The sequence below is a fragment of the Lynx canadensis genome, chromosome D1 (genome assembly GCF_007474595.2).
Source record: "Lynx canadensis isolate LIC74 chromosome D1, mLynCan4.pri.v2, whole genome shotgun sequence".
Lineage (NCBI taxonomy): Eukaryota > Metazoa > Chordata > Mammalia > Carnivora > Felidae > Lynx > Lynx canadensis.
This window is the reverse complement of record NC_044312.2, coordinates 39,806,063-39,833,627: the sequence shown is the minus strand read 5'-3', so window position 1 is coordinate 39,833,627 and position 27,565 is coordinate 39,806,063. Positions and strand designations below refer to the sequence as shown.

Genomic DNA, 27,565 nt, shown 5'->3' with positions numbered 1-27,565 from the left:
TGCTGACTTGGGCTCAGGTCATGATCTCGCGGGTCCGTGAGTTCGAGCCCGCGTCAAGCTCTGTGCTGACAGCTCAGAGCCTGGAGCCTGTTTCAGATTCTGTGTCTCCCTCTCTCTGACCCTCCCCCGTTCATGCTCTGTCTCTCTCTGTCTCAAAAATAAATGTAAGAAAAAAAAATTAAAATAAATAAATAAAAATAAAAGGTAACACACAAGTAGGAAAGAGAACTCTAATTTAGGCAAGACTTCATGTGCCAGTTACGATAATACATACTTACGTGGTTACCAATCCTTCTAATTTTTTACATGAGTCAGCAACATGCCCATGTAGCTAGGAAATGGAAAGGATGGGACTTAAGTGCAGTTTTGTCTTATTCAAAACTTTTTCCTAAAGACACCACCAGAAATTTAGCAATATTAAATGAATCCCGTCATTGCTGAATATAGAATATGTAGAAATCTGTTGCATTTCTATACACTATGATAAAGTAGCACAAATAGAAATTAAGAAAACATTCCATTTGCAATTGCTCTATAAAGACTAAAATACCTGGGCGTGAACCTAATCAGGGAGGTGACAGACCTCAATGAGGAAATCAAAAAGAAATAAAAATATCCATAGAGACAAGAATGAAAACACACCGATTGAAAATGTTTGGAATACACACACACACACACACACACACACACACACACACACACACAATGGAGTATTAGTCATAAAAAAGGATGAGATCTTGCCATTTGGGACAACACAGATGGACCTTGAGAGTGTGATGCTAAATGAAATAAGACAGAGAAATTCAAATACCGTATGAATTAACCTACATGTAAAATTTAAAACACAAAACAAACCAACAAACAAAAAGCAGAAACAAGCCCATAAATGCAGAGAAGAAATTGATGGTTTCCAGAGGGGTGGGGGTAAGGAGATGGGTAAAATGGGTGAAGGGGAGAGGGAGATACAGGCTGTAGTTATGGGACAAGTCATGGGTACAGCACAGGGAATGTAGTCAATGCAATAGTGTTGTATGGTGACAGAGGGTAACTGCATTTGTGGTGAGCACAGCATAACATAAAGACCTGTGGAATCTCACTGTGTAACATTGTACGTCCACTATACTTCCATTAAAAAAAGCAAACATACAAAAAACTGTTTTTCCCACTTCACCTTGTGACGATCATTTATCTATGTTTTCAGATTTCTCTGACCCCAAATACAAACAGTTGGAATATGATTACCATAAGATTTGGAGAACCATATTTAGAGCTAGTGATAAACCTGCATCGCAACATGTATATTTCACGCACACTCATGTTAAACATGTTGGTCAAGGTTACTGACAGATTAGTTTCCTGGGATACTGCCAGCCCTTTCAATACCCTTAGGGACCTTCATTTTGAGTCTTATAGGTACTCTGGCCCAAGAAATAGCAAAACTGAAAAGCAAACAAACAAAAATAACAAGCCCAAGTTTCTGAGACGCTGATACAGCTGGAAACTGGTCGACTAGTCTGTATTTTCCTTTGACCATAAAAACCTCCTCCTGGGGTGTCTGGCTGGCGAGGTCAGGGAAGCAGGCTGACCTCCAGAGTCACCTCAAGAGATCTTGATCTGGGGGTTGTGAGTTTGAGCCTCACCTTGGGTGTAGAGATTAACTAAAAAAAATAAATAAATAAACTTAAAAAAATAATAAAGATTTTAATATTAAAACCTCCTTCTAATCAAACCAACCAGGCATTTAACTAGGTTTTTAGAACAAAGAGTTCCTTTTCCTATCTATCTATAATTAGGAGGGAAAATTAACAGTTCTAAAAATTTAAAGGCAAACTGCTTGTCACCTTAGTTTAAAAAGTTGAATTAATGAGTAACCCGCCTCTGTACCTCATGCTAAGATCACTCAGAATAAGTCCAGAGAAAGTTAGTAGCTAGGCCAATCCTTAGACCTGGCTCAAAATGTTCTATTCGGGGGCGCCTGGGTGGCGCAGTCGGTTAAGCGTCCGACTTCAGCCAGGTCACGATCTCGCGGTCCGTGAGTTCGAGCCCCGCGTCGGGCTCTGGGCTGATGGCTCAGAGCCTGGAGCCTGTTTCCGATTCTGTGTCTCCCTCTCTCTCTGCCCCTCCCCCGTTCATGCTCTGTCTCTCTCTGTCCCAAAAATAAATAAACGTTGAAAAAAAAAAATTAAAAAAAAAAAATGTTCTATTCAAGGAGGTTGGTTTAATAAATCGGATTTCACTTGTAAAGTGGATGCCAGGCAGCCATTAACAAGGATAAGTTTTGCATGGACAAGGGAGAGTGTCTACAACATGTTACTAGGTTAAAAAATAGATTTATAAAGCAGCATAATATGATCTTATTTATGTGTGTATAAATAGGTACCTATTACATACAGAAAATGTTGTAGTAATATATGTTCACTGTCAACGGGGATTGCCCCTTAGAGACTGGATGGCAATGGAATTTTATTTGCCAAATTATACATTTATATAAGTTTTGAATTTCAGTTGTTTACTGAATAAAAAAATGTATTTTAAAAAACCTTTTTAAGGTTCTCCTGATTAGACCAAGCAATCTGGTGGACAAAGTTTAAAGAAAGGTTAAAAGCTGACCTTGGTTTATATCTTCACTTGCTTTCTATGTGAAAAGCAGAGAAGAACTAAATTCTACCCATTTCCCAGATGCACATCCCTCCTTTAAAGAAGGTGTCACAGAATTAAAGATTTTTAATAAGGCAGAAGTCACTGGAACCTGAACCAAGGTGCTCCCTGAAAGCCTGACTTCCTGGTACTGGGGAGACCCACTTAGAACTAATCAGAGGGAGGGGCACCTCTGACTCTCGATTTCGGCTCAGGTCATGATCTCACACTTGGTGAGATTGAGCCCTGTGTCAGGCTCTGGGCTGACAGCACAGAACCTGCTTGGGATTCTCTCTCCCCCTCCCTCTCTCTCTGCCCCTCCACCGCGCGTGCTCGCTCGCGCTCTCTCTCTCTCTCAAAATAAATAAACATTAAGAAAAAGAAACTAATCAGAGGGAAAGTGCCAGCAGAAATCAGCTACTAGGAATGGGCTGGAATATACTACTCAGAATGGTTCCTTACTCCTTTTCTGACAAATAAATTATAGAGGTTGTATTTTGCTGCTTTAAAGAAATTGATGATTGAAGATGATCTATTTCCTGAAATCACAGCAAAGGTCAAGCCTATTCAGACCACAGTCTCGATGAACAAGGGTATCAACTAATGGACGGATGGCTGGTGCAGACTCTGGGTGTCAGGAGTCATGGAGGCCACCTCTATCGGGACAACTCATCTTATCTGGAAAGCCACCTGTGCAGCCAGCGTGACCATCTGACACAGCCGAGAACCAGCAAGTGTTGCTGTCACCCTGAGCGAGCCTGTGAGCAGTAAACTGGAAGTCAGAAAGCCTACATCAGGAACACTGCTGGAGCAGGGCGGCGGAGCGAGGAAGCACAGGACAGAAGTGTTATTCCAAGGGGCGGGGAGGTGTGGTGGAGGCTCATGATGTGAGCAGATCCACGTGGACTCAACCCAGGGGGTGTCCTCCCCGTGGAGAAATCCCTTCACCTTCGAGAGAGAGCCTCAGCTTCCTCTGCTGTGGAAAGAGGGCCGAAAAGCCTCCAGACGAAGGCTGTGAGGCAGGGGAGGGCGGGTGACAGGACACGTGTGAGGCCCCGCAGGGCACAGCACTCGGGCCCCCGTGCTTGCTCTCCTCGGCTCAGGTCTGTGTCACTAGCCTTGGGATGACCAGCCCTCCCAGGGTGCCCAGGGGTTTTCCCAAGATTGGGGAGTGTCAGTGCTAGAAGCAAACCAGGACCGTCGGTTACACGGAGACTCACAGAAATGTTGAGGAGCAACGGGAAAACTCCAAGGGACACAAGAGCTGATCTCTGAGGCACCCGAGGGTGGGGGGCAGAGGCAGAGGTGAGGGAGGGCCAAAGCCACTCTTCCCTTAACGCTCTGCCTTCCTAACGCATCTCCAAGGTCAGCAATCCCACTGCAGCCCCACAGTCACTGAATGCCACCCCAGAACGCCATCGCATTCTCCGCAACGGGGCGCTGGCTCGCGGGTATGGCCTGGTGAACAGTATTATTATTATCCCCATTTGACAGAGTAGCACATGTTAAGTTCACTGAGGTTACAGAATTTGTGCAATGTCACATTAAGTGGCTGAAATGAGACTGACATCCAGTGTGCATTTCACTGCCCTGGTACGAGCCAGGTAGTTTGCAAGGAGCTGGAGAAGGGAGCAGACAGACACAGAATTTGTGCAATGTCACATTAAGTGGCTGAACTGAGAGTGACATCCAGTCTGCATTTCACTGCCCTGGTAGGAGCCGGGAAGTTCGCAAGGAGCTGGGGAAGGGAGCAGACAGACACTCAATGAAACGAAGCCGCGGGGCACCTACGCGGCTCACTTGGTTAAGCGTCCGACTTTTGATTTCAGCTCGGGTCGTGATTTCAGCTCAGGTTCATGGGTTCGAGCCCCGCATCGAGCTCCACATCGACAGCACGGAGCCTGCTTGAGGTTCCCTCTCTCTTTCTCTCTCTCTGCCCCTCCCACGCTCATGCTCTTTCTGTCTCTCAAAATAAATAAGCTTAAAGAAAGAGAAAGAAGCAGAGCCTTGAAGGATAAAATTTTAAAATTGTGGGAAAGGGAGGAAGCGCCATCCTGGCTGGGAGAACAGTGAGCTCCCCCAGGGAGGCAAGAAGGATCCTCCGCTCTCTCCGGCCCTGCTGAGTAAAAGGGTGGTAGGTAGCCTGAGGAATCTGTAGCAAGCTGGAGATTATCTGAGGGAGTTAGCCATCAGGCAGGGAGGCCCTCAGATGGCATTTAAGTAGAGGAACAGCAGGATCTGAACGGGGCTTCCTGGAGGGAGATCTGGCAGCAGATCGAACATTTACACGCACAGGGCTCACACTGCCCTGAGCCCACCACATGCGCCTGTCCTACACACCTTCAGGACAACCCATGACTGAGCCCCAACAGTCGAGAACAACCCCAGGCACTGGCTTTGGCCTGTACTTGGCGGGGAGCGAGGGCAGCAGGAAGTGAGCGTGTGCACAGTAGGTCTGCCTGGAGCTCGTTTCCAGTCATTTCAGAAGCCCCAGAGCCCAGCACAGTGCCTGGCACTTTGTGCGCACTCAGAGTATACTGGAATGGACGAATAAAGACACGCGTGCCCTGCCTGTCAAACTGCTGCCCCCCTGGAGGGATCAAGAACAGGAGGATCTGTGCCGAGCTGAGGGGGATGCTGGTGAGGCCCCCTTCCCCTCCAAGTCTGCTGAGGGCCAAAGAGCTCAAAGGAGAAACAGCAGTTTTAAGCTGCAACTAAAATATTTACCTCGCTGCCTAACTTTTGTCATTCTTCTTCTTTTTAATGTTTATTTATTTTGAGAGACAGAGAGACAGAGCACGAGTGGGGGAGGGGCAGAGAGCGAGGGAGACCCAGAATCCGAAGCAGGCAGGCTTCAGGCTCTGAGCCGTCAGCACAGGGCCCGACTCAAGGCTCGAACTCGTGGACCGTGAGATTGTGACCTGAGCCGAAGTTGGACACTTAACCAACTGAGCCACCAAGGCGCCCCTAACCTCTGTCATTCTTGAAACAAGTAGCCTGGAATTCTGGAGACCGTTCTACGTTGGAGGCCAGCATGGCAACCCTAAACATTGGCATTTGGGTTTAGACGCCATGAATGGTGTTGAGGGTGGACATGTGTGCCCAGTTTACAGGGTATCTATCCCTCCTATTAGCTCAGGTAGTAATTCTCCCTCTCAGTGCCTGATTACTCAGGGACCAAAGCTCAGCTCGCCCCTGATCGTCTTACTGTATAATGAATGGCCTTGAGGAGTCACCCAGTCGTCAGCCAAATCCAAACAGTATGGACAGATGCAGGTTTAGGCGAAGGCTTGCAGGGGGCTCCCCTGCATCAGGTTCCTGTAGTTGTACCCCAACCAAAAAAAAAAAAATCACTCCAAAATAGCATTTCTGTGGGTCACCACCTGTGACCACCTGTCTTATGCAATTATCACAGCCCAGCAAAACCCCGGCTGGGAAAGCTGAATGGCTCGGCCGCTATCCACTGGGAAAGACGAAGCGGTCTGATAACGTTACGTTGTCAGAAGCAGGACGAAGTTATACTCCAACATTACTGTGGGGATTTGTAAATGGGGGTCACCTTCTTGGAGGGCAATATGGTAAAATCTATGAAAATAGTATTAGCACACACCTCTTGACCCAGAAATTCCACGGTTATGAACGGATCCTACAAGTAATAAGGGAACACAAATGTAGGTTTTGTTACTGAAGCACAGTGTAGTCTTTTGTAGTAGCAAAAGACCAGAGGCATCCTGTATGCTCACCGGTAAGAGACCAGTAAGGGAAAACGGGCTCTTACACTACTCGTAACTCTTCCAACACCAACTACCCGCAGGGAGAGCACACCCCACCCCTAAAGGGCTCAGTCTTATGAGACCGCCCCCACTTTAGACACCAACTACAAGTCCAGGCCTCCGTACTTCCTTTTTTTAAATGTTTATTTATTTATTTGGGGGGAGGGGGTGAAGGGGCACAGAGAGAGGGAGATAGGGAATCCCGAGCAAGTTCCGCACTGTAGGTGCAGAGCCCGATGTGGGCCTAGACCTCACGAACCTCGAGATCATGACCTGAGCCGAAATCAAGAGTTGGATGTTTAATTGACTGAGCCCCCCAGGGCGACCCTGGGCCTCCTGTACTTCTGACCAACTGGCTATAAAACAGAGGTTTCTGCCACCCCCTCCTCAGGTTCAATAGTTTGCTAGAATGGCTCACAGAATTCAGGAGAGCACTCTACTATTATCTGTTATTTTTATAAAGGATACAACTCAGGAAGAGCGACATGGAAGAGAGGTGTAGGCAGGTATGTGCAAAGGTTCCATTCCCTCTCCAGGTGTGCCACCCTCCCAGCACCTTGATGGGCTCACCAATCCAGAAGCTCTCCAAGCTTCTTCAGTTAGCATCTGGGGGGAAGTTCCCTTACTTGGGAAGAATTGATAAAGTCATTGGCCATTGGTGATTGACTCAATCCCTAGCCTCTCTCTTATCTCCAGAGGTTGTGGTGGAAGGAGGTTAGGGCTGAAAGTTCTAACTTTCTAATCCCATGGTTAGCTCCTCTACCAACCAGACTTCATCTTCCAAAAGTCACCTCATTGGCAAACAAAAAGACAGACTTATCACTCTGGAGATTCCAAGGGCCTCAGTTAGCTTTTGTGTCAGGAACCAAGGAGTAAGACCAAATATTGTAACAGGAGATGCTCCTATTACCTAGTAAATGACTAGGATATGAGGGGCTCTGTGTGAGGAACCAGGGAGAGGTGACCAAATATGTATTTACTATGTCACAACTGGTTAAACAAAATTATCAATATTCATATTCTAGTACTACGGAGACATTTAAAGAATGAGATACATCTATATGCACTGATATTCGATTATCTAAAAAATAATGAAAAAGCACAAGGCATAACAGAATACAGAGAATACTTCCATTTAAGTAACAATATGTATATACACACGCACATAGAGTTATCCACATAACGACATAGAAGATCTCTGGAAGGATACTCTAAAAACCAGTGATGTGCTCGTCTTTGGGGACGGACTGGGTATCTGGGGTTGAAGAAAGCCTTACATTTCACTTTATGCCTTTTTGGACAGTTGGGCTATTTTAGCAAGTTTGTGAATTACTTAAAAAATAAAAAATGGCATGATCCTCAAAATAAATACATTGCATGCCAATCTCAGCCACGGACTTTTCACATTGGAAAATGTTAGTAATTCACAGGTACTATCTCCACCTGGGAGGCAGGCAGGCAGGAGACCTGGGTTAATATGCTTCACGGGCTGCCTGGGTGGCTCAGATGGCTGGGCGTCCGCTCTTGATTTCAGCTCAAGTCATGACCTTAAGGTTCGTGAGATTAAGACTACCCCCCCCCCCCCACCGCGTTGGGCTCTGTGCTGACAGTGTGGAACCTGCTTGGGATTTTCTCCCTCTCTCTCTGCCCCTCCCCCACACATCTGCTCCTCAAAATAAATACATAAACTATCAAAAAAAAAAAAAAAAAAAAAAAAAACTATGCTTCACTTGCTTATTTACTTTACATTACTTTCTGGACAAGGACACGGAGGCCCAGAGGCGTAACACAGAGCCCAAGCTCTCACCAACTAGAAAATCAGAGCTGAGGCTGGAACTCAAGGCACTTCCTTTTCTTTTCCTTTCTTTTAACATTTATTTATTCTGGGGAGAGTGCAAGCGGGGGAGGGGCAGAGAGACGGGGACAGAGGATCTGAAGCCGGCTCTGTGCTGACAGGCTGACAGCAATGAGCCCGATGTGGGGCTCGAACTCATGAAACCCGAGATCATAACCTGAGCTGAAGTTGGACCCTCAACCGACTGAGCCACCCAGGAGCCCCCCCAAAGCACTTTCAATGCTCCACAGACACCTCTAATAAAAATAAAACACTGAGGACAGAGGTGGATTTTTATACCTCTTTTATATTTCCCCACATGGCACATGGCTCAGTGCTGGTAAAGACTTGCGAGGCCCATGTCACCAGAGGCAACAGTCCCGAACTGGGCTTGCCAATACGGGAGCTACTAGCCACACATGTAGCTATTGGGCACTTGGAATTGGCCAGTCCGAAAGGAGATGTGCCCTAAGTGTAAATACACCCCGGATTTTGAAGACAGCATTTAGTATGTTAAACAGAAGGCAAAATATCTCATTAGTAATTTTTTTACATTGATTAGATGTTGGAATAATACCCTGAATATATTGGGTTAAAAATATATGATTAAATCACACCTGTTTCTTTTTACTTTTTTAATGTGGCCACTAGAAAATTCAAAATTACATGTATGACTTGCAATATATTTCTTTTAGACGGCACTGGTTTAGACGATCACTTTCCGCTGCCTTGCAAAATCAAATCTGTTCTCTTGCAGTTGGTCATTCCACCCTCTCCCCTCAACAGCGGGAGAAATCCCCCAGTCTTTCTTCTTCTCCTTCTCCTTTTTGTAAATTTTTTTTTAATGTTTATTTATTTTTGAGAGACAGAGAGACAGAGTGTGAGCAGGGGAGGGGCAGAGAGAGGGGGAGACAGAGAATCTGAAGCGGGCTCCAGGCTCTGAGCGGTCACCACAGAGTCCAACGTGGGGCTTGAACTCATGAGCCGCGAGATCATGACCGGAGCATGACCTGAGGCAAAGTCGGATGCTCAACCAACTAAGCCACCCAGGCGCCCCTTCTTTTTTTTTTTTTTTTTTTTTGAGACAGACAGAATGAGAGAGAGAGAGAGAGAATGGATCCTAAGCAGACTCCACACTCGGCACAGAACCAGACTCGGAGCTTGATCTCACGACGGTGAGATCGTGATCTGAGCTGAACTCAAGAGTCAGATGTTTAACCAACTGAGCCACCCAGGCACCCCTCTTCTTCATTCTCCGAACACACTGGCAACTCTCCTGTGGGGCTTGGCATCGCTGTAAGCACCTCCAGCATCCCCCTGGACGACCCATCCAGCACCCTTGTCTACCAGAACATTCACCCTTGGCCTCCAGTAAAGCAGCCCGCCCTGACCACAGCCTTTTCTCGTTCCTGTTTACTCTTCAACTGCTCCCACTGGCCTCATGCGTCCTTCCCTTCCGACTCCTTCCACTTTTCCCCATCCATAATCCTCACTTCCCTCCCTAGCCAGCCTGGGGTACCATGGCCTGCCATGTTCCAAGCACTCTTGTCAGTTCTTCCTACTCCACTGGTCTCTGTGTTTTCATCACATCTGCCGAGTCTGGGTCCACAGATCTCTACTCCCTCTCTGCTCAAACCCGAGCTGTCAACACTGCGGAAGAATGTCCCTCAACAGACACCCTCCAGAACAAAGCACACGGTTTCCAGCACACATTCACGATCACCAAATTCAAGGGGACCCTCCATACTGCCAACCTCACAACGCTTTTTCTTGTGAATTTACTCCCTTTTCCACGATTACTATGACCAGCTCCCTCCAATCTCTTTAGACCTCCAAATTCCTCTTCCTTCTCAGCAAACGACCTTCTCCTCCTGGGCACCGCTGGCCACCTCTCCTACCTGAAGCACACTTGTGCCTTCTGGACTGCCACACTCCCCAGGTATCCTGGCGTCCCTTCTGGCTTCTTCTCTGACCACACAGAGAACACTCCGCAGGCTTCCTCAGATGCTGAGAAGGCACACCTGCCTGCCGGAGCAGAGGGTGGCAGAGAAGGGCAGGATGTGGGCCTGGGAAGGCCACTCTACTCACACTGTGTGTAACCAAAAGCCACAGGTGCCGTTTGGGTGGCACCACACCCTTGCTGGGTGACTCTGCAAAGCCTTTTATCTCTCTGCCCCTCCATTTCCTCATTTGTAATTAGGGACCATCAAGGCTTGGCTGTCAATGATCCAATAAAAAACCCCCCCAAAACCCTTAAGGCTGTGAGAAGCTGATAGCCAGGGCACAGGGGGAGCTCCCTTCCCTGATTTCTCACCCAGATGGAGCTCTGATTCCAGGCCATGAGAATCCAATCGAGTCTCCTTCCATTCAACAAGCACTTAGGAAGGGAGGCCAAGGGGACTAACATTCACAGAGCACCAATTCGGGTCGCTCGCTCTGCGTGGAAGGCCATTATTAGTTAATGTGGTGCCTGACCAGCTCCACTGCTATCGTTCTCAGAATTCCCATGCAGAGGGCCTTTCAGCCGGCCTCCCCGGCCACAGCTAACTGGACCCAAGTGGGCCACTTGACCTAATCTACTCATTCACCATAGCCGAGAAGCCTGATTGAATCCTGACATCCTTGATTGAACATTAGATCATCTGGCGAAGCTTTTAAGAATCCTACCCCTTTGGGTAGAAGTATTCAGAATCTTTTGGGGGGAAAGGAAAGAGGGACGGAAGCCTCTGTGATCTTTAAAAGTCCCCATGTGGGGGGCGCGTAGGTGGCTCAGTGGGTGAAGCATCTGACTCTTGATTTCAGCTCAGGTCCCCATCTCATAGTTCGGTTCATGAGTTTGAGCCCCACATCGGGCTATGCAATGACAGTGCAGAGCCTGCTTGGGATTCTCTCTCTTTTCCTCTCTCTCTGCCCCTTCCCCGTGCTCTCTCTCTCAAAATAAATAAACTTAATAATATCTAAAATAACAGTTCACATGTTATTCCAGTGTGCAGCCAAGATTGGTAACTACTGAGTGAATCCGCACTAAGGGGCTAGCCGCTGAAGGCTCATAACCCTTCAAAGAAGCACTTAACAAAGCCTAAAGCCAAAGCAATGGAGGCCTGCCAGGTAAGAGGGATGTGTGGGGCACCTGTGCCAGCTCTTTCTGGGAGAAATGAATTTTTTCTGGCATCCTGCAAATTTTATTACTTCTAGGGATGCGTTGGGGGTTAGGGAGGAAAGTTAAATAATTCCATTGGGCCCCTCCCGTTTCTCCAAGGCTATAATGCAGTGGTTCTCAACATTTAGCTGGATCAGAATCACCGGAGGTCTTGTTAAAATGCAATTACAGGGGCGCCTGGGTGGCGCAGTCGGTTAAGCGTCCGACTTCAGCCAGGTCACGATCTCGCGGTCCGTGAGTTCGAGCCCCGCGTCGGGCTCTGGGCTGATGGCTCGGAGCCTGGAGCCTGTTTCCGATTCTGTGTCTCCCTCTCTCTCTGCCCCTCCCCCGTTCATGCTCTGTCTCTCTCTGTCCCAAAAATAAATAAAAAACGTTGAAAAAAAAATGCAATTACAGTCACTTAAGCGTCCGACTTTGGCTCAGGTCGCGGTTGGTTGGTGAGTTCGAGCCCCGCGTGGGGCTGACAGTGCGGAGACTGCTTTGGAGTCTGTTTTCCTCTCTCTCTGACCCTCCCCCGCTCGCCCTCTCCCTCTCTCAAAAATAAATAAATGAGGGGCGCCTGGGTGGCGCAGTCGGTTACGCGTCCGACTTCAGCCCGGGTCACGATCTCGCGGTCCGTGAGTTCGAGCCCCGCGTCGGGCTCTGGGCTGATGGCTCGGAGCCTGGAGCCTGTTTCCGATTCTGTGTCTCCCTCTCTCTCTGCCCCTCCCCCGTTCATGCTCTGTCTCTCTCTGTCCCAAAAATAAATAAAAAACGTTGAAAAAAAATTAAAAAAAAATAAATAAATGAACATTTAAAAAAATAAAATACAATTGGTAGGCCGCATTCCATTTCTCATTCAGTAGTCTTGGGGGAAGGCCTCAGAGTTTGCATTTTTAACAGGTTTCTAGGTAATGCTGCTGGTCTTGGGACCGCATGCTCAGAACTTTGGTAGCTGTGAAACTGCAAGCCCTGAGGGGCACTGAGGATCCCTGCAGGCCGGCCCCTCCTCTCCTTCTCCGACACTGCTAACACCTCTTAGGCCACCACACCGGCGGGGGGAGGGGAGGGACCGCCTCTGCTGCAGAACCTCTCATCTTGGAGAAAGGAAGCTTTGGGACTCCCAGTCATTGCCAGAATGAGGATCGGTGGGTAAAGATTGAAATGAGGAAGGTTCTGGTAAACAGAACTGAGGCCGTGTGGGTGTAATAGATGCATTCATGGACTCTGGAGTCAGAATTTAGGTCTGCCAGTAATGGCTGTGTGATCTGGGATAAACTCCTTAGTCTTCCAGCGTCAGTTGCGTACCTATGAAATAGATACACTACAATAGTGCTGTGACCCAACCTCCTGCAGCAGAAAGAAGTTTCAGTGAGACAATACCTATAAGGAGCGTATCACAGTTTCCAACGCCTGGCGATCACTCAATAAATATTAGCTATTATTAATGAAAATTCTCTGACGATCCACTCAGCTGCTTACTGAAGTAGTGAGCTCCCCATCCCTGGGTGTGTGCAAACAGAAGCCGGAGTTGTACCAGGGACCGGAGCTGGTTCTTCCAGCCCAAATCCCATAGCAGGTATAGACTGGAATGAGCACTTGTAAATCTTATGATTTCCTCACAGAATTCCTTTTGGGATCTCTCTACCACAAGCAAGAGCCACCCTTGCTGCAAAGCTGAACTCTTCTGAATAGCCATGGGCTGCATTTCTACCCGGATGTCAAGGAAGCCAGCCGGGCATGGTGGAGGCGGGCTGCCTGGCCCTGCACAGCCTTGTGGGGGAGGAGGGCAGGGTGCCGCAGGGTTCGCTGTCGGCACAGCGGGGCTACAGGACTTATGGTCGGGCCTGGGCCAGTGTCCAGCCTGGGGAACTGGAAAGTGAGGTTCTCAGGTAACTCCACAGTTAATATGTGTGGAACAGGAGGACTAAGGAAGAAATGAAGTGGGGTGACTTCCCAATGGTTCTTTGAGAGGTATTTATAGGATGCCTGAAGGCCCTTGGAAGAAAGGTATAGAGCAATGAAAGGATTTAGGCACATTCATGACTAGGTACCACAGTTAGGGTACAAAGTTCCCCCTTCAGAGGCACTCAGGGGCCGATTCCTCTTCACCCTGTAGATTTTACATACCACTTCTTCCAGGAAGCCTTCCCTGATCGCTCCACTCTAGGTTAGGGGGCCCAGCTCTGTGTTCCCATAGCTCCCTGTTCCTGTCTATCAACACACTTATCCCGGTCCGTGGTAATTCCTCGTGATTAATGGCTCATCCTCCTCGATCAGCTGTCAACTATGAACATGGTGGTGGGGCGGGCAGATCCATTTTCTTCACTGTTGAGTCCCCAGGGCGCATCACAATGCCTGGCACTGTGGGCTTTCCATAAGCGCCTAGTGGAATGAGTACCTTTAGGCAAGCTCCTCAACCTCTCTGAGCCTCAGTTTCTTCATCTGTATAATGGGGGCCAATAGCCAACAGCACCTATTTGCAGGATTATGTGAAGGTGAGTGGAAGCCTGCTGTTTGCAATACCTGGCACAAAGCAGGTGCTCAATAAACAGCCACACATATCGTTGTCTTGTAACTATTATTAGCAAGTATAAAAACTCGGGAGAGACTGCCTTTTCTTCTCTTCGGTCAGCTGGAGTGGTCTTCTAGACCACACATCTGCTGTGTCTCCCCTGGCCCTGAAAGTCCTCAGTAATCTGCTCTCAACTTTCTTTTCCATCCCCATCCCTCAAGACTCCTCGCCACCCAATTCTAGTTCACCAGACCTCTCCCCTCTGGGCCCTTCTCCCCTCGTTCTCAGTTCAGACTCCCCCCTCCCCTATCTCAGGTGTGTGCTCACTCAAGGTGCCTCCTCCGCCAGGGCCCCCCGGGCTCCTGTAACATAGTTCCCAGCCTGCCTTGCGTTCGTGTCAGAGGACTGACTGCCCACCTCCCTGCCGGAAGGAGCAGGTGAGCGCCCAGCATGTGCTGAGATCCGAATGGCCAGCGCCCAGTGACGTGTAACACGATGGATGGCTCATTCAGGCTGGGGCTGCCACGTTGAATCCATGGTCTCCTCGACATGAAGGAATAAGCTGTGGTTCAAGAACCCCTGAAGTCCCATCCCAACGTATATAGAAGGCTTGGTTGATGGCAACAGGAAAGATCAAGCCTGAGCTTCTGCTTCTGGGCATTGGCTTCCAAAAGGAATGTGATCTATTCCTCTAGTGAGCCCGGGGCAGCGAATGGTACATTGGTAGAAAAGGGCAAATCGAGAAGTCTCACGTGAGGTCCCCTGGTCACTGCCTGGGGCCAAGGGACCCACATCTCCCTCCCAATTCTCTGGCACTAGTGTAAGGGTCTGTCAGAGGAACTATTCCAGCACGCTCAACCTATGATCCAGAGCCAGAGCCTTCCCAAACTCTGTTTCTTTAACTTTTACAGAACTTACAAGATTGCATAGGAAGAAATTGGCCAAGTGTTGGAAGACCTGGTTTAACCAAAGAATGGTCACCTGCTATTGGTGCAAAGGGAGGAAAGAGGGCAAGGCTGGGTCTGTGCTTCTTAATTCCTGTTACTCAGAGCTGCCTCCCTCCTTGCTCACCTGACTACCTCCTACTTGGCCTTCCCCGGTTTCCGCTTTTAGAAGCCTCTTCCCAAATCCAAACAAGCCAGGTAAATCCCTTTCTCTGTGGCCCCAGGGCACCTAACATCCAATCATCAGGCTAGGATGTGACTCACCCCGCCCTCCCCGCCCCTGCCCTGCCCCGGGCCATGCCTTCCCCTCCTGCTGAGTATCCTGGCCTCTCACATCATGGGTACTAGAACTATTGAGCAAACCCGACTTCCAAGCTAGGCAGCCTTGTCTTCCTGACCTAAGCCTGGTGGGAAAGTATCTATAGGTAGGTCAGGATAAAAACCACAAATAAGACATAAGTGAGGCTCCGCTACACAATGGTGGGTGTTCTGAGACCAGAAGGTAGGAGAGACACGTACGCTTCCTGACTGTTTCCGTGGGATGAGACTCATGGAGGGGACATAGAAATGGCCTAGTCCAGGAGCACTGCCTGGTCACACATTAGGATCACCTAAGGAACTAAAAATCAGAACACAGCGGTACCGGCTCCCGCCCTTGGAGATACCAGTTTGACTCTCTAGAGTAGGGTGTGGGCATCTGTAGGTCTTACAAGCCCCCCACAGGGTTCTAATGTGCAGCCTTGGCTGAGAACCACCAAGCTCACTGCCCTGTGCACTCAGAGAGGACGGGGACTTGCGTGGGTACAGGGTTTACAGCCAGCGCTGGGACTGGGACCAGCTCCCCGGGCTCTTCCTTTTCTGCCAGCTAAGGATTCCTCAGGAAGTCCCAGAGCAGCCAGGCTCCTCTGGGGTCTGCATGGCACAGGCCATAGCTGTCCCCAGGGCGTGACTCAGCAGGAGGAAAGGGCAATGTGCTTCCTGAAGCACACTCGAACAAGGAACGTCCAGTGCTCCCTTTACGGTCCAATGTGCTATTTCTTCTTTGCCCACAAGGCTGACTGGGGCCTTCCCAGTTACGGGAGAAAATCATTTTCTAACTTTGAACTTGCCAACCTGGCCTCTCTCCTACCCCCATTTACTGCTGGATAAGTAAATACTTTCCTGTCCAGGGAAAACGCAGGTGCGGGCAGACCAGGCTCACGAATGCACTGGACCAAGGAGGCGCAGTGTCAGCAGGGTCTCGGAGTGGGGTTTCCGCTAAGATCCTGGTAGATGCAGGGTAAGGCAGCAGCACGCTTCCGCTTCCCTTGTTTAGCATGTCTGGACCCTTCTGGGCCAGGCCCGAGAAGGAACCGGGCACCTATTTTTTGAGTGCCTGCTGTATCCCTAGAATTGTCTACTCCATCTCGTCCTGTGGTATACACGACTCATATTTCAAGACTTGGCCTCACCTTCTCCATGAAGTCTTTCCTACTCCCCAGATAAGAAGCCTCCTGGTGACTGACAGAAGCAACACACATCCTCTCAGGAAGGGCTCAACTTCCGTCCAGGCCAACGGAGTTAGAGCAAAGCAATCAATTTGATATTGATGTGTCCTGACTTGAGATATATTAAAATATATTTTTTAAGAGTCTAACAGCAGACAGAGCAATGAAAAGCAACCAAGCTGAGCAGCAAAAAGGAAAAAGAATAGTAAAAACATGAGAATAGGTTAAGGGAACTCTGTGAAATCATCAGGTGTAATAACATGTGCATTGGTAAGGATCCCAGAAGGAGAAGAGGGAGAGAAGAGGGCAGAAGACTCCTATCAGGGGTGCCTGGGTGGCTCAGTTTGTTAAGTGCCAGACTTCGGCTCAAGTCATGATCTCGCGGTCTGTGGGTTTAAGCCCCATGTCCGGCTCTGTGCTGACAGCTCGGAGCCTGGAGCCTGCTTTGGATTCTGTGTCTCCCTCTCTCTCTGCCCCTCCCCCGCTCATTCTCTCTCTCTCTCTCTCTCTCTCTGCCTCTGTCTCTCTCTCTCTCTCTGTCTCTCTCTCTGTCTCTCTCTCTCAAAAATAAAAAAATTTAAAAAAAAAATGAAGAGGGGCGTCTGGGTGGCTCAGTTGGTTAGGCGTCTGACTTCGGCTCAGGTCATGATCTCACGGTCCGTGAGTTCGAGCCCCGCGTCAGGCTCTGTGCTGTCAGTTCAAAGCCTGGAGCCCGTTTCAGATTCTGTGTCTCCCTCTCTCTCTGCCCCTCCCCTACTCACGCTCTGTCTCTATCAAAAAATGAATAAACAGGGGCGCCTGGGTGGCTCAGTCGGTTAAGTTTCCGACTTCGGCTCAGGTCATGATCTTGCGGTCCATGAGTTCGAGCCCCGCGTCGGGCTCTGTGCTGACCGCTCAGAGCCTGGAGCCTGTTTCAAATTCTATGTCTCCCTCTCTCTCTGACCATTCCCTGTTCATGCTCTGTCTCTCTCTGTCTCAAAAATAAATAAACGTTAAAAAAAATTTAAAAAAAAATGAATAAACATAAAAAAATGTTTTTAAATAAAAAATTGAAGAAATAACAGCTGAAAAACCCTAATCTGGGGAAGGAAACAGACTTGCTGATTCAGAAAGCACAGAGAGCCCCTAACAAGATTAACCCTAGGAGGTTCACACCAAGGCACACAATCATTAAAACGATGACGATGACGAAAGAGAATTGAACCTTTAATTTGAAAAGCAGCAGGAGACCAGGGCACCTGGGTGAGTCAGACAGTTAAGCATCCAACTCTTGATTTCAGATCAGGTCATGATCTCCAGGTTTCGTGGGTTTGAGCCCCACATTGGGCTTGTGCTGACAGTGCAGAGCCTGCTTGGGATTCTCTGTCTCCCTCTCTTTCTGCCCCTTCCCCCACTAGAGGTGTCTGTCTCTCCCAAAATAAATAAACTTAAAAAAAAAAAAAAGCAGCAAGAGAAAAGCCAACAGTTACATACAGGAAAAACTCCATAAGGCTATTGACTGATTTCTCAGCAGAAACTTTATAGGCCAGAAGTGGCATGATATATTCATATTCAAAGTGCTAAAAGGGAAAAACTACAACCAAAAATGCCCTACCAGGCAAGGTAATCCTTCAGAATAGAAGGAGAGTTTCCCAGGAAACAAAAGTTAAAGGAGTTCATCACCACTAACCCAGGCTTACCAGAAATGTTAAAAGGAATTCTTTGAGGGGAAAGAAAAGGCCATAACTAGAAGTAAGAAAATTATGAAAGAGAAAGAATTTCACAAGTAAAAGCAAACATATAGTAAAGTAGTAGATTAACCAGTTACAAAGTCAGAATGGAGATTAACGTGCAAAAGTAGGAAAATCAATTATATCTATAAAAATTAGGGGATAGGCAACATAAAAACATGCAAAATATGATATCATATACAGGACACATTAGTGCTTTTAGAATGTGTTCCAACTTAAGCGATCATTAACCTAATATAGACCGCTATACATATAAGATGTTGTATTTGAACCCAGTGGTAACCACAAATCAAAAATCTATAATTGGTGTGCAAAAACCGAAGAGAAAGAAATCCAAGCACAACACTGAAGAAACCCATCAGACCACAAGGCCAGAAAACAAGAGAAGAAAGGAGCAGAGAACTACAAAAACAACCAGAAAACAATGAACAGAATGGCATTAAGTACCTACCTATCAATAATTGCTTCAAATGTAAATGAACTAAACCCTCCAATCAAAAACATAGGGTGACTGAATGGATTAAAAAAAATACCCATCTGTATGCTGCCAACTCACTTGAGACCTAAAGACACATACCTATTGAAGTGAAGGGCTGGGAAAACATATACTATGCAAATGAGAGGAGAGAAAAAAAGCCAAGGTAGCAATACTTCTATCAGACATAATAGGCTTTAAAATGAAGACTGTAACGGGGTGCATGGGTGGCTCAATCGGTTAAGTATCTGACTCTTGATTTTGGCTCACGTCATGATCTCATGGTTTGTGAGATCAAGCCTTGCATCTGGCTCTGTGCTGACAGTGTGGAGCCTGCTTGGGATTCTCTCCCTGTCCCTCTCTCTCTGCCCCTCTCCGTCTGTCTCTCCCTCTCTCTCTCTCTCTAAATAAATAAATAAACTTAACAAAATAAATGAAGGGGAGCCTGGGTGGCTCGGTCAGTTAAGTGTCGGACTTCAGCTCAGGTCATGATCTCACAGTCTGTGAGTTTGAGCCCCACGTCGGGCTCTGTGCTGACAGCTCAGAGCCTGGAGCCTGCTTCAGATTCTGTGTCTCCCTCTCTCTCTCTGCCCCTCCCCTGCTTATACTCTGTCTCTCTCTGTCTCAAATATAAATAAAAACATTAAAAAAAATTTTTTTAAATAATAAAATAGAAAAAATAAATTAAAAAAACCATGAAGACTGTAGCAAGAAAATCTAACCAAAGATGTAAAGGATCTGTATGCTGAAAACTATAGAAAGCTTATGAAGGTAATTGAAGAAGACTTAAAGAAATGGAAAGACATTCCCTGCTCATGGATTGGAAAAATAAATATTGTCAAAATGTCAATACTACCCAAAGCTATCTACACATTCAATGCAATCCCAATCAAAATTGCACCAGCATTCTTCTCGAAATTAGAACAAGCAATCCTAAAATTCATATGGAACCACAAAAGGCCCCGAATAGCCAAAGGAATTTTGAAGAAGAAGACCAAAGCAGGAGGCATCACAATCCCAGACTTTAGCCTCTACTACAAAGCTGTCATCATCAAGACAGCATGGTATTGGCACAAAAACAGACACACAGACCAATGGAATAGAATAGAAACCCCAGAACTAGACCCACAAACGTATGGCCAACTCATCTTTGACAAAGCAGGAAAGAACATCCAATGGAAAAAAGACAGCCTCTTTAACAAATGGTGCTGGGAGAACTGGACAGCAACATGCAGAAGGTTGAAACTAGACCACTTTCTCACACCATTTACAAAAATAAACTCAAAATGGATAAAGGACCTAAATGTGAGACAGGAAACCATCAAAACCTTAGAGGAGAAAGCAGGAAAAGACCTCTCTGACCTCAGCCGTAGCCATCTCTTACTCGACACATCCCCAAAGGCAAGGGAATTAAAAGCAAAAGTGAATTACTGGGACCTTATGAAGATAAAAAGCTTCTGCACAGCAAAGGAAACAACCAACAAAACTAAAAGGCAACCAACGGAATGGGAAAAGATATTTGCAAATGACATATCGGACAAAGGGCTAGTATCTAAAATCTATAAAGAGCTCACCAAACTCCACACCCGAAAAACAAATAACCCAGTGAAGAAATGGGCAGAAAACATGAATAGACACTTCTCTAAAGAAGACATCCAGATGGCCAACAGGCACATGAAAAGGTGTTCAGCGTCGCTCCTTATCAGGGAAATACAAATCAAAACCACACTCAGGTATCACCTCACACCAGTCAGAGTGGCCAAAATGAACAAATCAGGAGACTATAGATGCTGGAGAGGATGTGGAGAAACGGGAACCCTCTTGCACTGTTGGTGGGAACGCAAATTGGTGCAGCCGCTCTGGAAAGCAGTGTGGAGGTTCCTCAGAAAATTAAAAATAGACCTACCCTATGACCCAGCAATAGCACTGCTAGGAATTTATCCAAGGGATACAGGAGTACTGATGCATAGGGGCACTTGTACCCCAATGTTCATAGCAGCACTCTCAACAATAGCCAAATTATGGAAAGAGCCTAAATGTCCATCAACTGATGAATGGATAAAGAAATTGTGGTTTATATACACAATGGAATACTATGTGGCAATGAGAAAAAATGAAATATGGCCCTTTGTAGCAACGTGGATGGAACTGGAGAGTGTAATGCTAAGTGAAATAAGCCATACAGAGAAAGACAGATACCATATGGTTTCACTCTTATGTGGATCCTGAGAAACTTAACAGGAACCCATGGGGGAGGGGAAGGAAAAAAAAAAAAAAAAAGAGGTTAGAGTGGGAGAGAGCCAAAGCATAAGAGACTGTTAAAAACTGAGAACAAACTGAGGGTTGATGGGGGGTGGGAGGGAGGGGAGGGTGGGTGATGGGTATTGAGGAGGGCACCTTTTGGGATGAGCACTGGGTGTTGTATGGAAACCAATTTGTCAATAAATTTCATAAAAAAAAAAAAAAAAAGACTGTAGCAAGACACAAAAAAGGGCCCTACATAATGATAAATGTATCAGTCCAACAAGAGGATATAACAATTGTAAATATTTATGGACCCAACACAGAGTTCCTAAATACATACAGCAATGATTTTCAGGCATAAAGGAAGAAACTGACATAATACAATAATAGTAGGGGACTTTAACACAGCACATACATCAATGGGTAGATCATCCAGACAGAAAATCAACTAGAAAATAATGGCTTTGAACAACAAACACATTAGACCAGATAGACTAACAGATATGTACAGAACTTTCCATCTCAAAACAACAGACTACATATTCTTCCAAGTGCATATGGAACATCTTCCAGGATAGATCACATGTTAGGTCACAAAACACGTCTTAATAAATTTAACAAGATTGAAATCCTATCAAGCATCTTTTCCAACCACAACCATATGAAACTGAAAATCAATTACAAGAGAACGACTGGAAAAAACACAAACACATGGAGGCTAAACAACATGCTTCTAAACAACTCAATAAAGAAATCAAAGAAAAGACGAAAATATATGGAGACAAGTGAAAATGAAAATACAACCATCCAAAATCACTGGGACACAGCAAAGCAGTTCTAAGAGGGAAGTTTATGGCAACAGGTCTACCTCAGGAAACAAAACAAATCTCAAATAAACAACCTAACCTTACCCATAATGGAGTCAGAAAAAGAAGAACAAAGCCCCAAACCAGTGGAAAGAAGGAAATAATAAAGATTACAGGGGAAATAAATGAAGGAGGCAGAAAAAACAGTAGGAAAAAAAAAAAAAATCAATGAAACCAAGTGCTGGTTCTTTGAAAAGATAGAATTGACCAACCTTTACAGCCAGACTCATCAAGAAAATAAAGAGAGAAGACTCTAATGAATCAAATCAGAAATGAAGCGGAAGAAATAACAACCAACAGCACAGAAATATAAAGAATTTTAAGAGAATATTGGGAAAATTTATATGCCAACAAATTGGACAACCTAGAAGGCGTGGGTAGATCCCTGAAAGTGTACACCCTTCCACAACTGATTCAGGAAAATCTGGACTAATCAATTACTAGTACTAAAATTGATTCAATAATAAAAAAAAACTCTCAACAAACAAAAGTCCAGGACCGGTTGGCTACACAGGTGAATTCTCTGACTCATTTAAAGAAGACTTAATACCTATTCTTTTCAAACTATTCAAAAAATAGACGAAGGAAAACTTCTTAATGGATTCCATGAGGCCAGCATTACCCTGATACCCAAACCAAACAAAGACACTATAAAAAGGGAGAAAACTACAGGCCAATATCTCTGATGAACAAAGACGCAAAAATCCTCAGCAAAATATGAGTAAACAAAATTCCACACCACAGTAATAAAGTCATTCACCATGCTCAAGTGAGATTAATATAAAGATCCAGGTGGTTCAACATTTGTAAATCATTCAAGGTGATACATCACATTAACAAGAGGAAGGGTAAAAACCATATGATTAGTTTAATAGATGCAGAAAAAGCATTAGACAAAGTACAACACCTGTTCACGATGAAAACCCTCAATAAAGTAGGTCTAGAGGAAACATACCTCAACAGAGCAAAGGAAATCTATGAAATGCCCACAGCTTACATCATATTCAAGGGTGAAAAACTGAAAGTGTTTCCTCTGAGATCAGGAACAAGACAAGGATGTCCACTCTCCCCACGTTGATTCAACATAGTCCTGGAAATCCTAGCTGCAGCAAGTGGACAAGACAAAGATTTTAAAAGGCTCCATACTGGTAAGAAAGAAGAAAATTGCCACTATTTGCAGATGACATGATACTATATATAGAAAATCCTAAAGACTCCACCAAAAAACTATTCAAACTGATAAATGAATTCAGTAGAGTTGCAGAACACAAAATCAATATGCAAAAATCTGTTGCATTTCTACACACTAATAGTAGCAGATAAAGAAATTATGAAGACGATTCCATTTACAATAGCACCAACAAGAATAAAATACCTACGAATAAATTTAACCAAGGAGGGGAAAGACCTAAACTCTGAAAACTATACTGATGAAAGAACACTGATGAAAAACTGCATTGATGAAAGAAATTGAGCACGACACAAACAAATGGAAAGATATACCACGCTCATGGATTAGAAGAATTAATATCATTAATTCTTATTACCATTAATCCATATTACCCAAAGCAATCTACAGATTTAATGCAATCCCTATCAAAATGCCAACAGCATTTTTCACAGAACTGGAACAAAGAATCCTAAAATTTGTATGGAACCACAAAGACCCCAAATAACCACACAATCTTTAGAAAGAAAAACAAAGCTGAAGGTATCATAACCCTGAACTTTAAGATATACTGTAACTATAACTATAATAATCAAAACAGTATAGTATTAGCACAGAAACAGGCACAGAGATCAACAGAACGGAATACAAAGACCAGAAATAAATCCAAGATTATATGGTCAATTAACTTACAACAAAGGAAGCAAGAGTACATAAGAGAATACTTGTCTCTTCAACAAATGGTTTTGGGAAAACTGGACAGCTACATGCAAAAGAATAAAACTGGACCACCTGCCTAAACCATACACAAAAATGAACTCGAACGGATTAAAGACATAAATGTGAGACCTGAAAGCATAAAACCTCTAAATGAAAACAGAGGCAGTAATCTCTTGAATATCAGTCTTTGCAACATTTTTCTAGATACGTCTCCTCAGGCAAGGGAAACAAAAGCAAAAATAAAGACTCAGGACTACACCAAAATAAAAACCTTTTGCTCTACAAAGGAAACCATCAACAAAACAAAAGGGCAACTATTGAAGATACTTGCAGTGGTATATCTGCTAAGGGATTAATGTCCAAAATATATAAAGAACTTATACAATTCAACAGCAAAAAACCCAAACAACCTGATTAAAAAATGGGCAGAAGATCTGAATAACCGTTTTTCCAAGGAAGACATACAGGTGTCCAACAGACACGTGAAAAGATGCTCAACATCACTAATCATCAGGGAAATGAAAATCAAAACCACAGTGAGGTACCACTTTGCACAGGTCAGAATAGCTAGTATCAGAAAGACAAGAAAAAACCAATGTTGGTGAGGATGCGGACAAAAGGAAGCCCTCATGCATTGTGGGTGGGGACGAAAACTGGGGCAGCCACTGTGGAAAACAGTATGGAAGTTCCTCAAAAGATTAAAATTAAAACTCTCATGGGTTCCAGGATTTCTGCTGCTGGAAAACCCAAAGAAAACCAAGACACTAATTTGAAAAGATATATGTAACCCTATGCCTATTGTAGCATTATTGTACAATGGCCAAGATATGGAAGCAACAGACGTGTCATCAATAGATGAATGAATAAAGAAGGAGTGGTATATATCTACAACGGAATATCACTCAGCCATAAGAAAGAATATCTTGCCATTTGTGACAACATGGATGGACCTAGAGGGTATTATGCGACGTGAAATAAGTCAGACATGGATAAGACAAATACCGTATTATTTCACTTATATGTGGAATCTAAAAAACAAAACAAACGAACAAAAAACCAGAAACATACCCTTAAATACAGAGAACTGGTGGATGCCAGAGGGGAGGAGGCTGCGAGGGTGGGGACACGGGATTAAGAGGTACAAACTTTCAGTTATAAAGTAAATGTCACAGAGATGAAAAGTACAGCATAGGCAACGCAGTCAATCATCTTTTAATAATGTTGGTGACAGAGGATGACTACGCTTATCTTGATGAACACTGAGCAATACATAGAATTATCAAATCAATATGTTGTACACCTTAGGGGCACCTGGATAGCTCAGGCGGTTAATCGCCCGACTCATGGTTTCATTTCCGGTCATGCTGTCATGGTTCACGAGTCTGAGCCCCACATCGGGTTCTGTGCTGATGGTGCAGAGCCTGCTTGGGATTCTCTCTCTCTCCTTCTCTCTGCCCCTCCCCTGCTCGCTCTCTTGCTTTCTCTCAAAAGAAATCAATAAACTTAAAAAACAATTTAAAAAATCTAAAAAAAATATATTGTACACCTACAGTAATATTGAATGCCTTGTATGTCCATTATACATACATACATACATACATACATGTTAAAGAAAAAAGTCTGACAGCAAATAGGGTGTCACATATAGGTGTCCTCAGGTCCTGGTGGTAATAGAGAAAGGAGGGTCTCCTGTCTGCAGCCCCCTCCCAGACGAGCATGGAGTATGTCAGATCTCCCGTGGAGATCAGAAATGAAGGAATTTGGAAGACTTCCTTTTTTATTTTTATTTATTTATTTTTTAAATTTTTTTTTTTTAACGTTTATTTACTTTTGAGACAGAGAGAGACAGAGCATGAACGGGCCCTGTCCTGGAATGGTTTCTGGGCCTTTCCGGGGGCTTCGGTGAGATTCCCCCTACACTGGCTCTCCCGCCCCTTCCCACCCATCCCGTCCCCAGCTAAGCCCAGAACCCACAGCTCCATTCTAGCGGTGGTGGCTTCTGGCCTATCCACTCCCTCCCCAGACCAGACTCAGCCCGCTCCTCTGTCTTCCTGGGGACCGGGCCACGAATGACTCAGTGGGGCCAGTTCTCCAGTCTGGGTTCTGAACGTCCAGGGCTCCCAGAAGGTTTGCACTTCCTGCCTCTCCAGACTCACCACTGCAAGCTGGCACTGTCGTTTGCTTGTCTGAGGGCATGACTCTGAACTAGGTTTCCCCACTGAGGCCTGCTTCCTACAGGCAGAGGGGGGCCCTGAACGAGTGAGTGAATGAATGAATTACACACTGTGGCAATTGGCTGGCGCCTGAGTCTTGGGAACATCTGTTGTGTAAGAATGGTGGTTGGAAAAGTGTTGGAGCCTTGAAAAACAATTGAAAAGGTCACTGCCAGGCCAAACACACCCACCTACCTGAGAAATAACAACCTGTTACTTCTCCCTCAACAGGCAGCCAGAAGTCCATGCCCGGTCCCAGTCTTTCTGGGTTTCTGAGATGTGCAGTCTCCAAAGCTGGGGTCTAGTCAGAGAGGTGTAAGGGTGCAGTGCTAGAGTGCTCGGGTTGGAACCCTGGCACCCCACCCTCCCCAGGAACAGCGGGTGACTTTGTGCAAGTAGCAACCTCTGTGTCTCCTTTCCTCACTTGTGAAACAGAAATCGAGTAGCACTTAAGAGGGTTGCCTTGTGGATTCAAGGACAGAAGTCTTGTAAAGTCTGAGGGATCGTGAATGCATCCATGCTTAGTAAGAGCTGGCTCTTACTATTGGCCCTCCCACCTCCAATGGCCCTGCACCAGTCACTCTGAACCTCACTTAGCTAATCTGTAAAATGGGAATGACGATAGCGTTAATGACTAGACGAGAAAGTAAAACTTACAGTCTGTAGTTTGTGCCATTGGGAGTTTGTGCAGCTGTGCCTTACATCCAGACTCCCCATACTAGGGAGATTCTAGGGTCACCCAAAGCCCGCCACTCAGGGCCACCTCAAGCCCCAACACCCAAACCCAAACCCCCAGAACCCCTTCACTTCAAGAGAGTCTGCTGTGGGCTCTTCTGCGTTTAGGGAAGGCCTACAGAATGTCCTGGTGACCGGGGAAGCCCGGAGGAGGACGAGGGGTCCCCACAGTAGGGGGCGGGGCCCGCGTGCCCTTGGGGTCGGAACACCTCAGCTGCAGTCCGGTCATTCCAGGAAAAAGAAATAGAAAATACTGCAGAGGAGGCGGCCGCCCGGGCCCGGAGCCGGTTATCTCCCCGCCGGCTTCCGGCTCTGATAACGCCCCGCCGGGCGGGGCCGGGACGGGCACCCCCAAGTGGCCCAAGGTGCCAGGACCGGAGAGCCTGCGGTTTGCTCGTCCCCTCCGGCCGATCGGCGCCCTAGGGGACGCGCCCAGCCCCGCCGGGGAGCAGCGCGTCCCCTGCCAGGCGGGGCCCCCAAGGTGGGCTAGGGCCTGTGGCCCGGCAGCCGCGACACCCGGGACCCGAATGCCGCCCCACGCCGCCCTGCGGTCCCCCGCCGCGCCCCGCGCACCCCGCGGTCCTCCGCAGCCCCCCTGGCCCCGCCGCCCCGTCGCGCCCCGAGCCTCCCCGCTGCGCTCTCCCCGCCGCCTCCCCCCCCCCCCTCCGCCGCCCCGCGCTTACTTTGCAGACAGCAGGCTGCGGTCAGGCAGAGGGCGAGGAGCCCCAGGGATATGCCGCGGTTCTTCCTACTCTCGCTCGGCAGAGGCCTCATGAGCAATCCCGGCCCGGCTCCGGCCCGGCATGGGCTTCCAGGCGGCGAGCGCGGGCCCGACTGTGCGCTGTCACAGCGCCGTGCGGCTCCCGCCCGCCCGCCCGCCGCCTCTGCCCTCCTCCTCGGAGTCTGGCAGGTCCTCTAGGGCCAAATGCAGATGAGCTGATCCTATTGTGGTTGAGCCAGTTCCCAAGGAGTGGGAAGGAAAAGAGAGGAGAGACAGAGAGAATGGGAAAGCAATGGGAATGCACACGCTCAGAAGTAAATAATGGCAAATAAAGAGCAGGCTCCTTCCGTTCACACCCAGCGTC

The 27,565-nt window shown here is 46.6% G+C and overlaps 1 protein-coding gene across 1 annotated transcript in view; it reads right to left on the bottom strand.

Moving 5' to 3' along the window:
- Nucleotides 1-27,298, bottom strand: part of VSTM5 (V-set and transmembrane domain containing 5) — a 34,397-nt gene extending 7,099 nt beyond the window's left edge. The window contains exon 1 of the mRNA XM_030332991.1: nt 27,164-27,298. Within this exon, the coding sequence (XP_030188851.1) occupies nt 27,164-27,254 (91 nt within the window). The 5' untranslated portion in view covers nt 27,255-27,298. The remainder of the gene's footprint in view (nt 1-27,163) is intronic.
- Nucleotides 27,299-27,565: the final 267 nt, after the last annotated feature.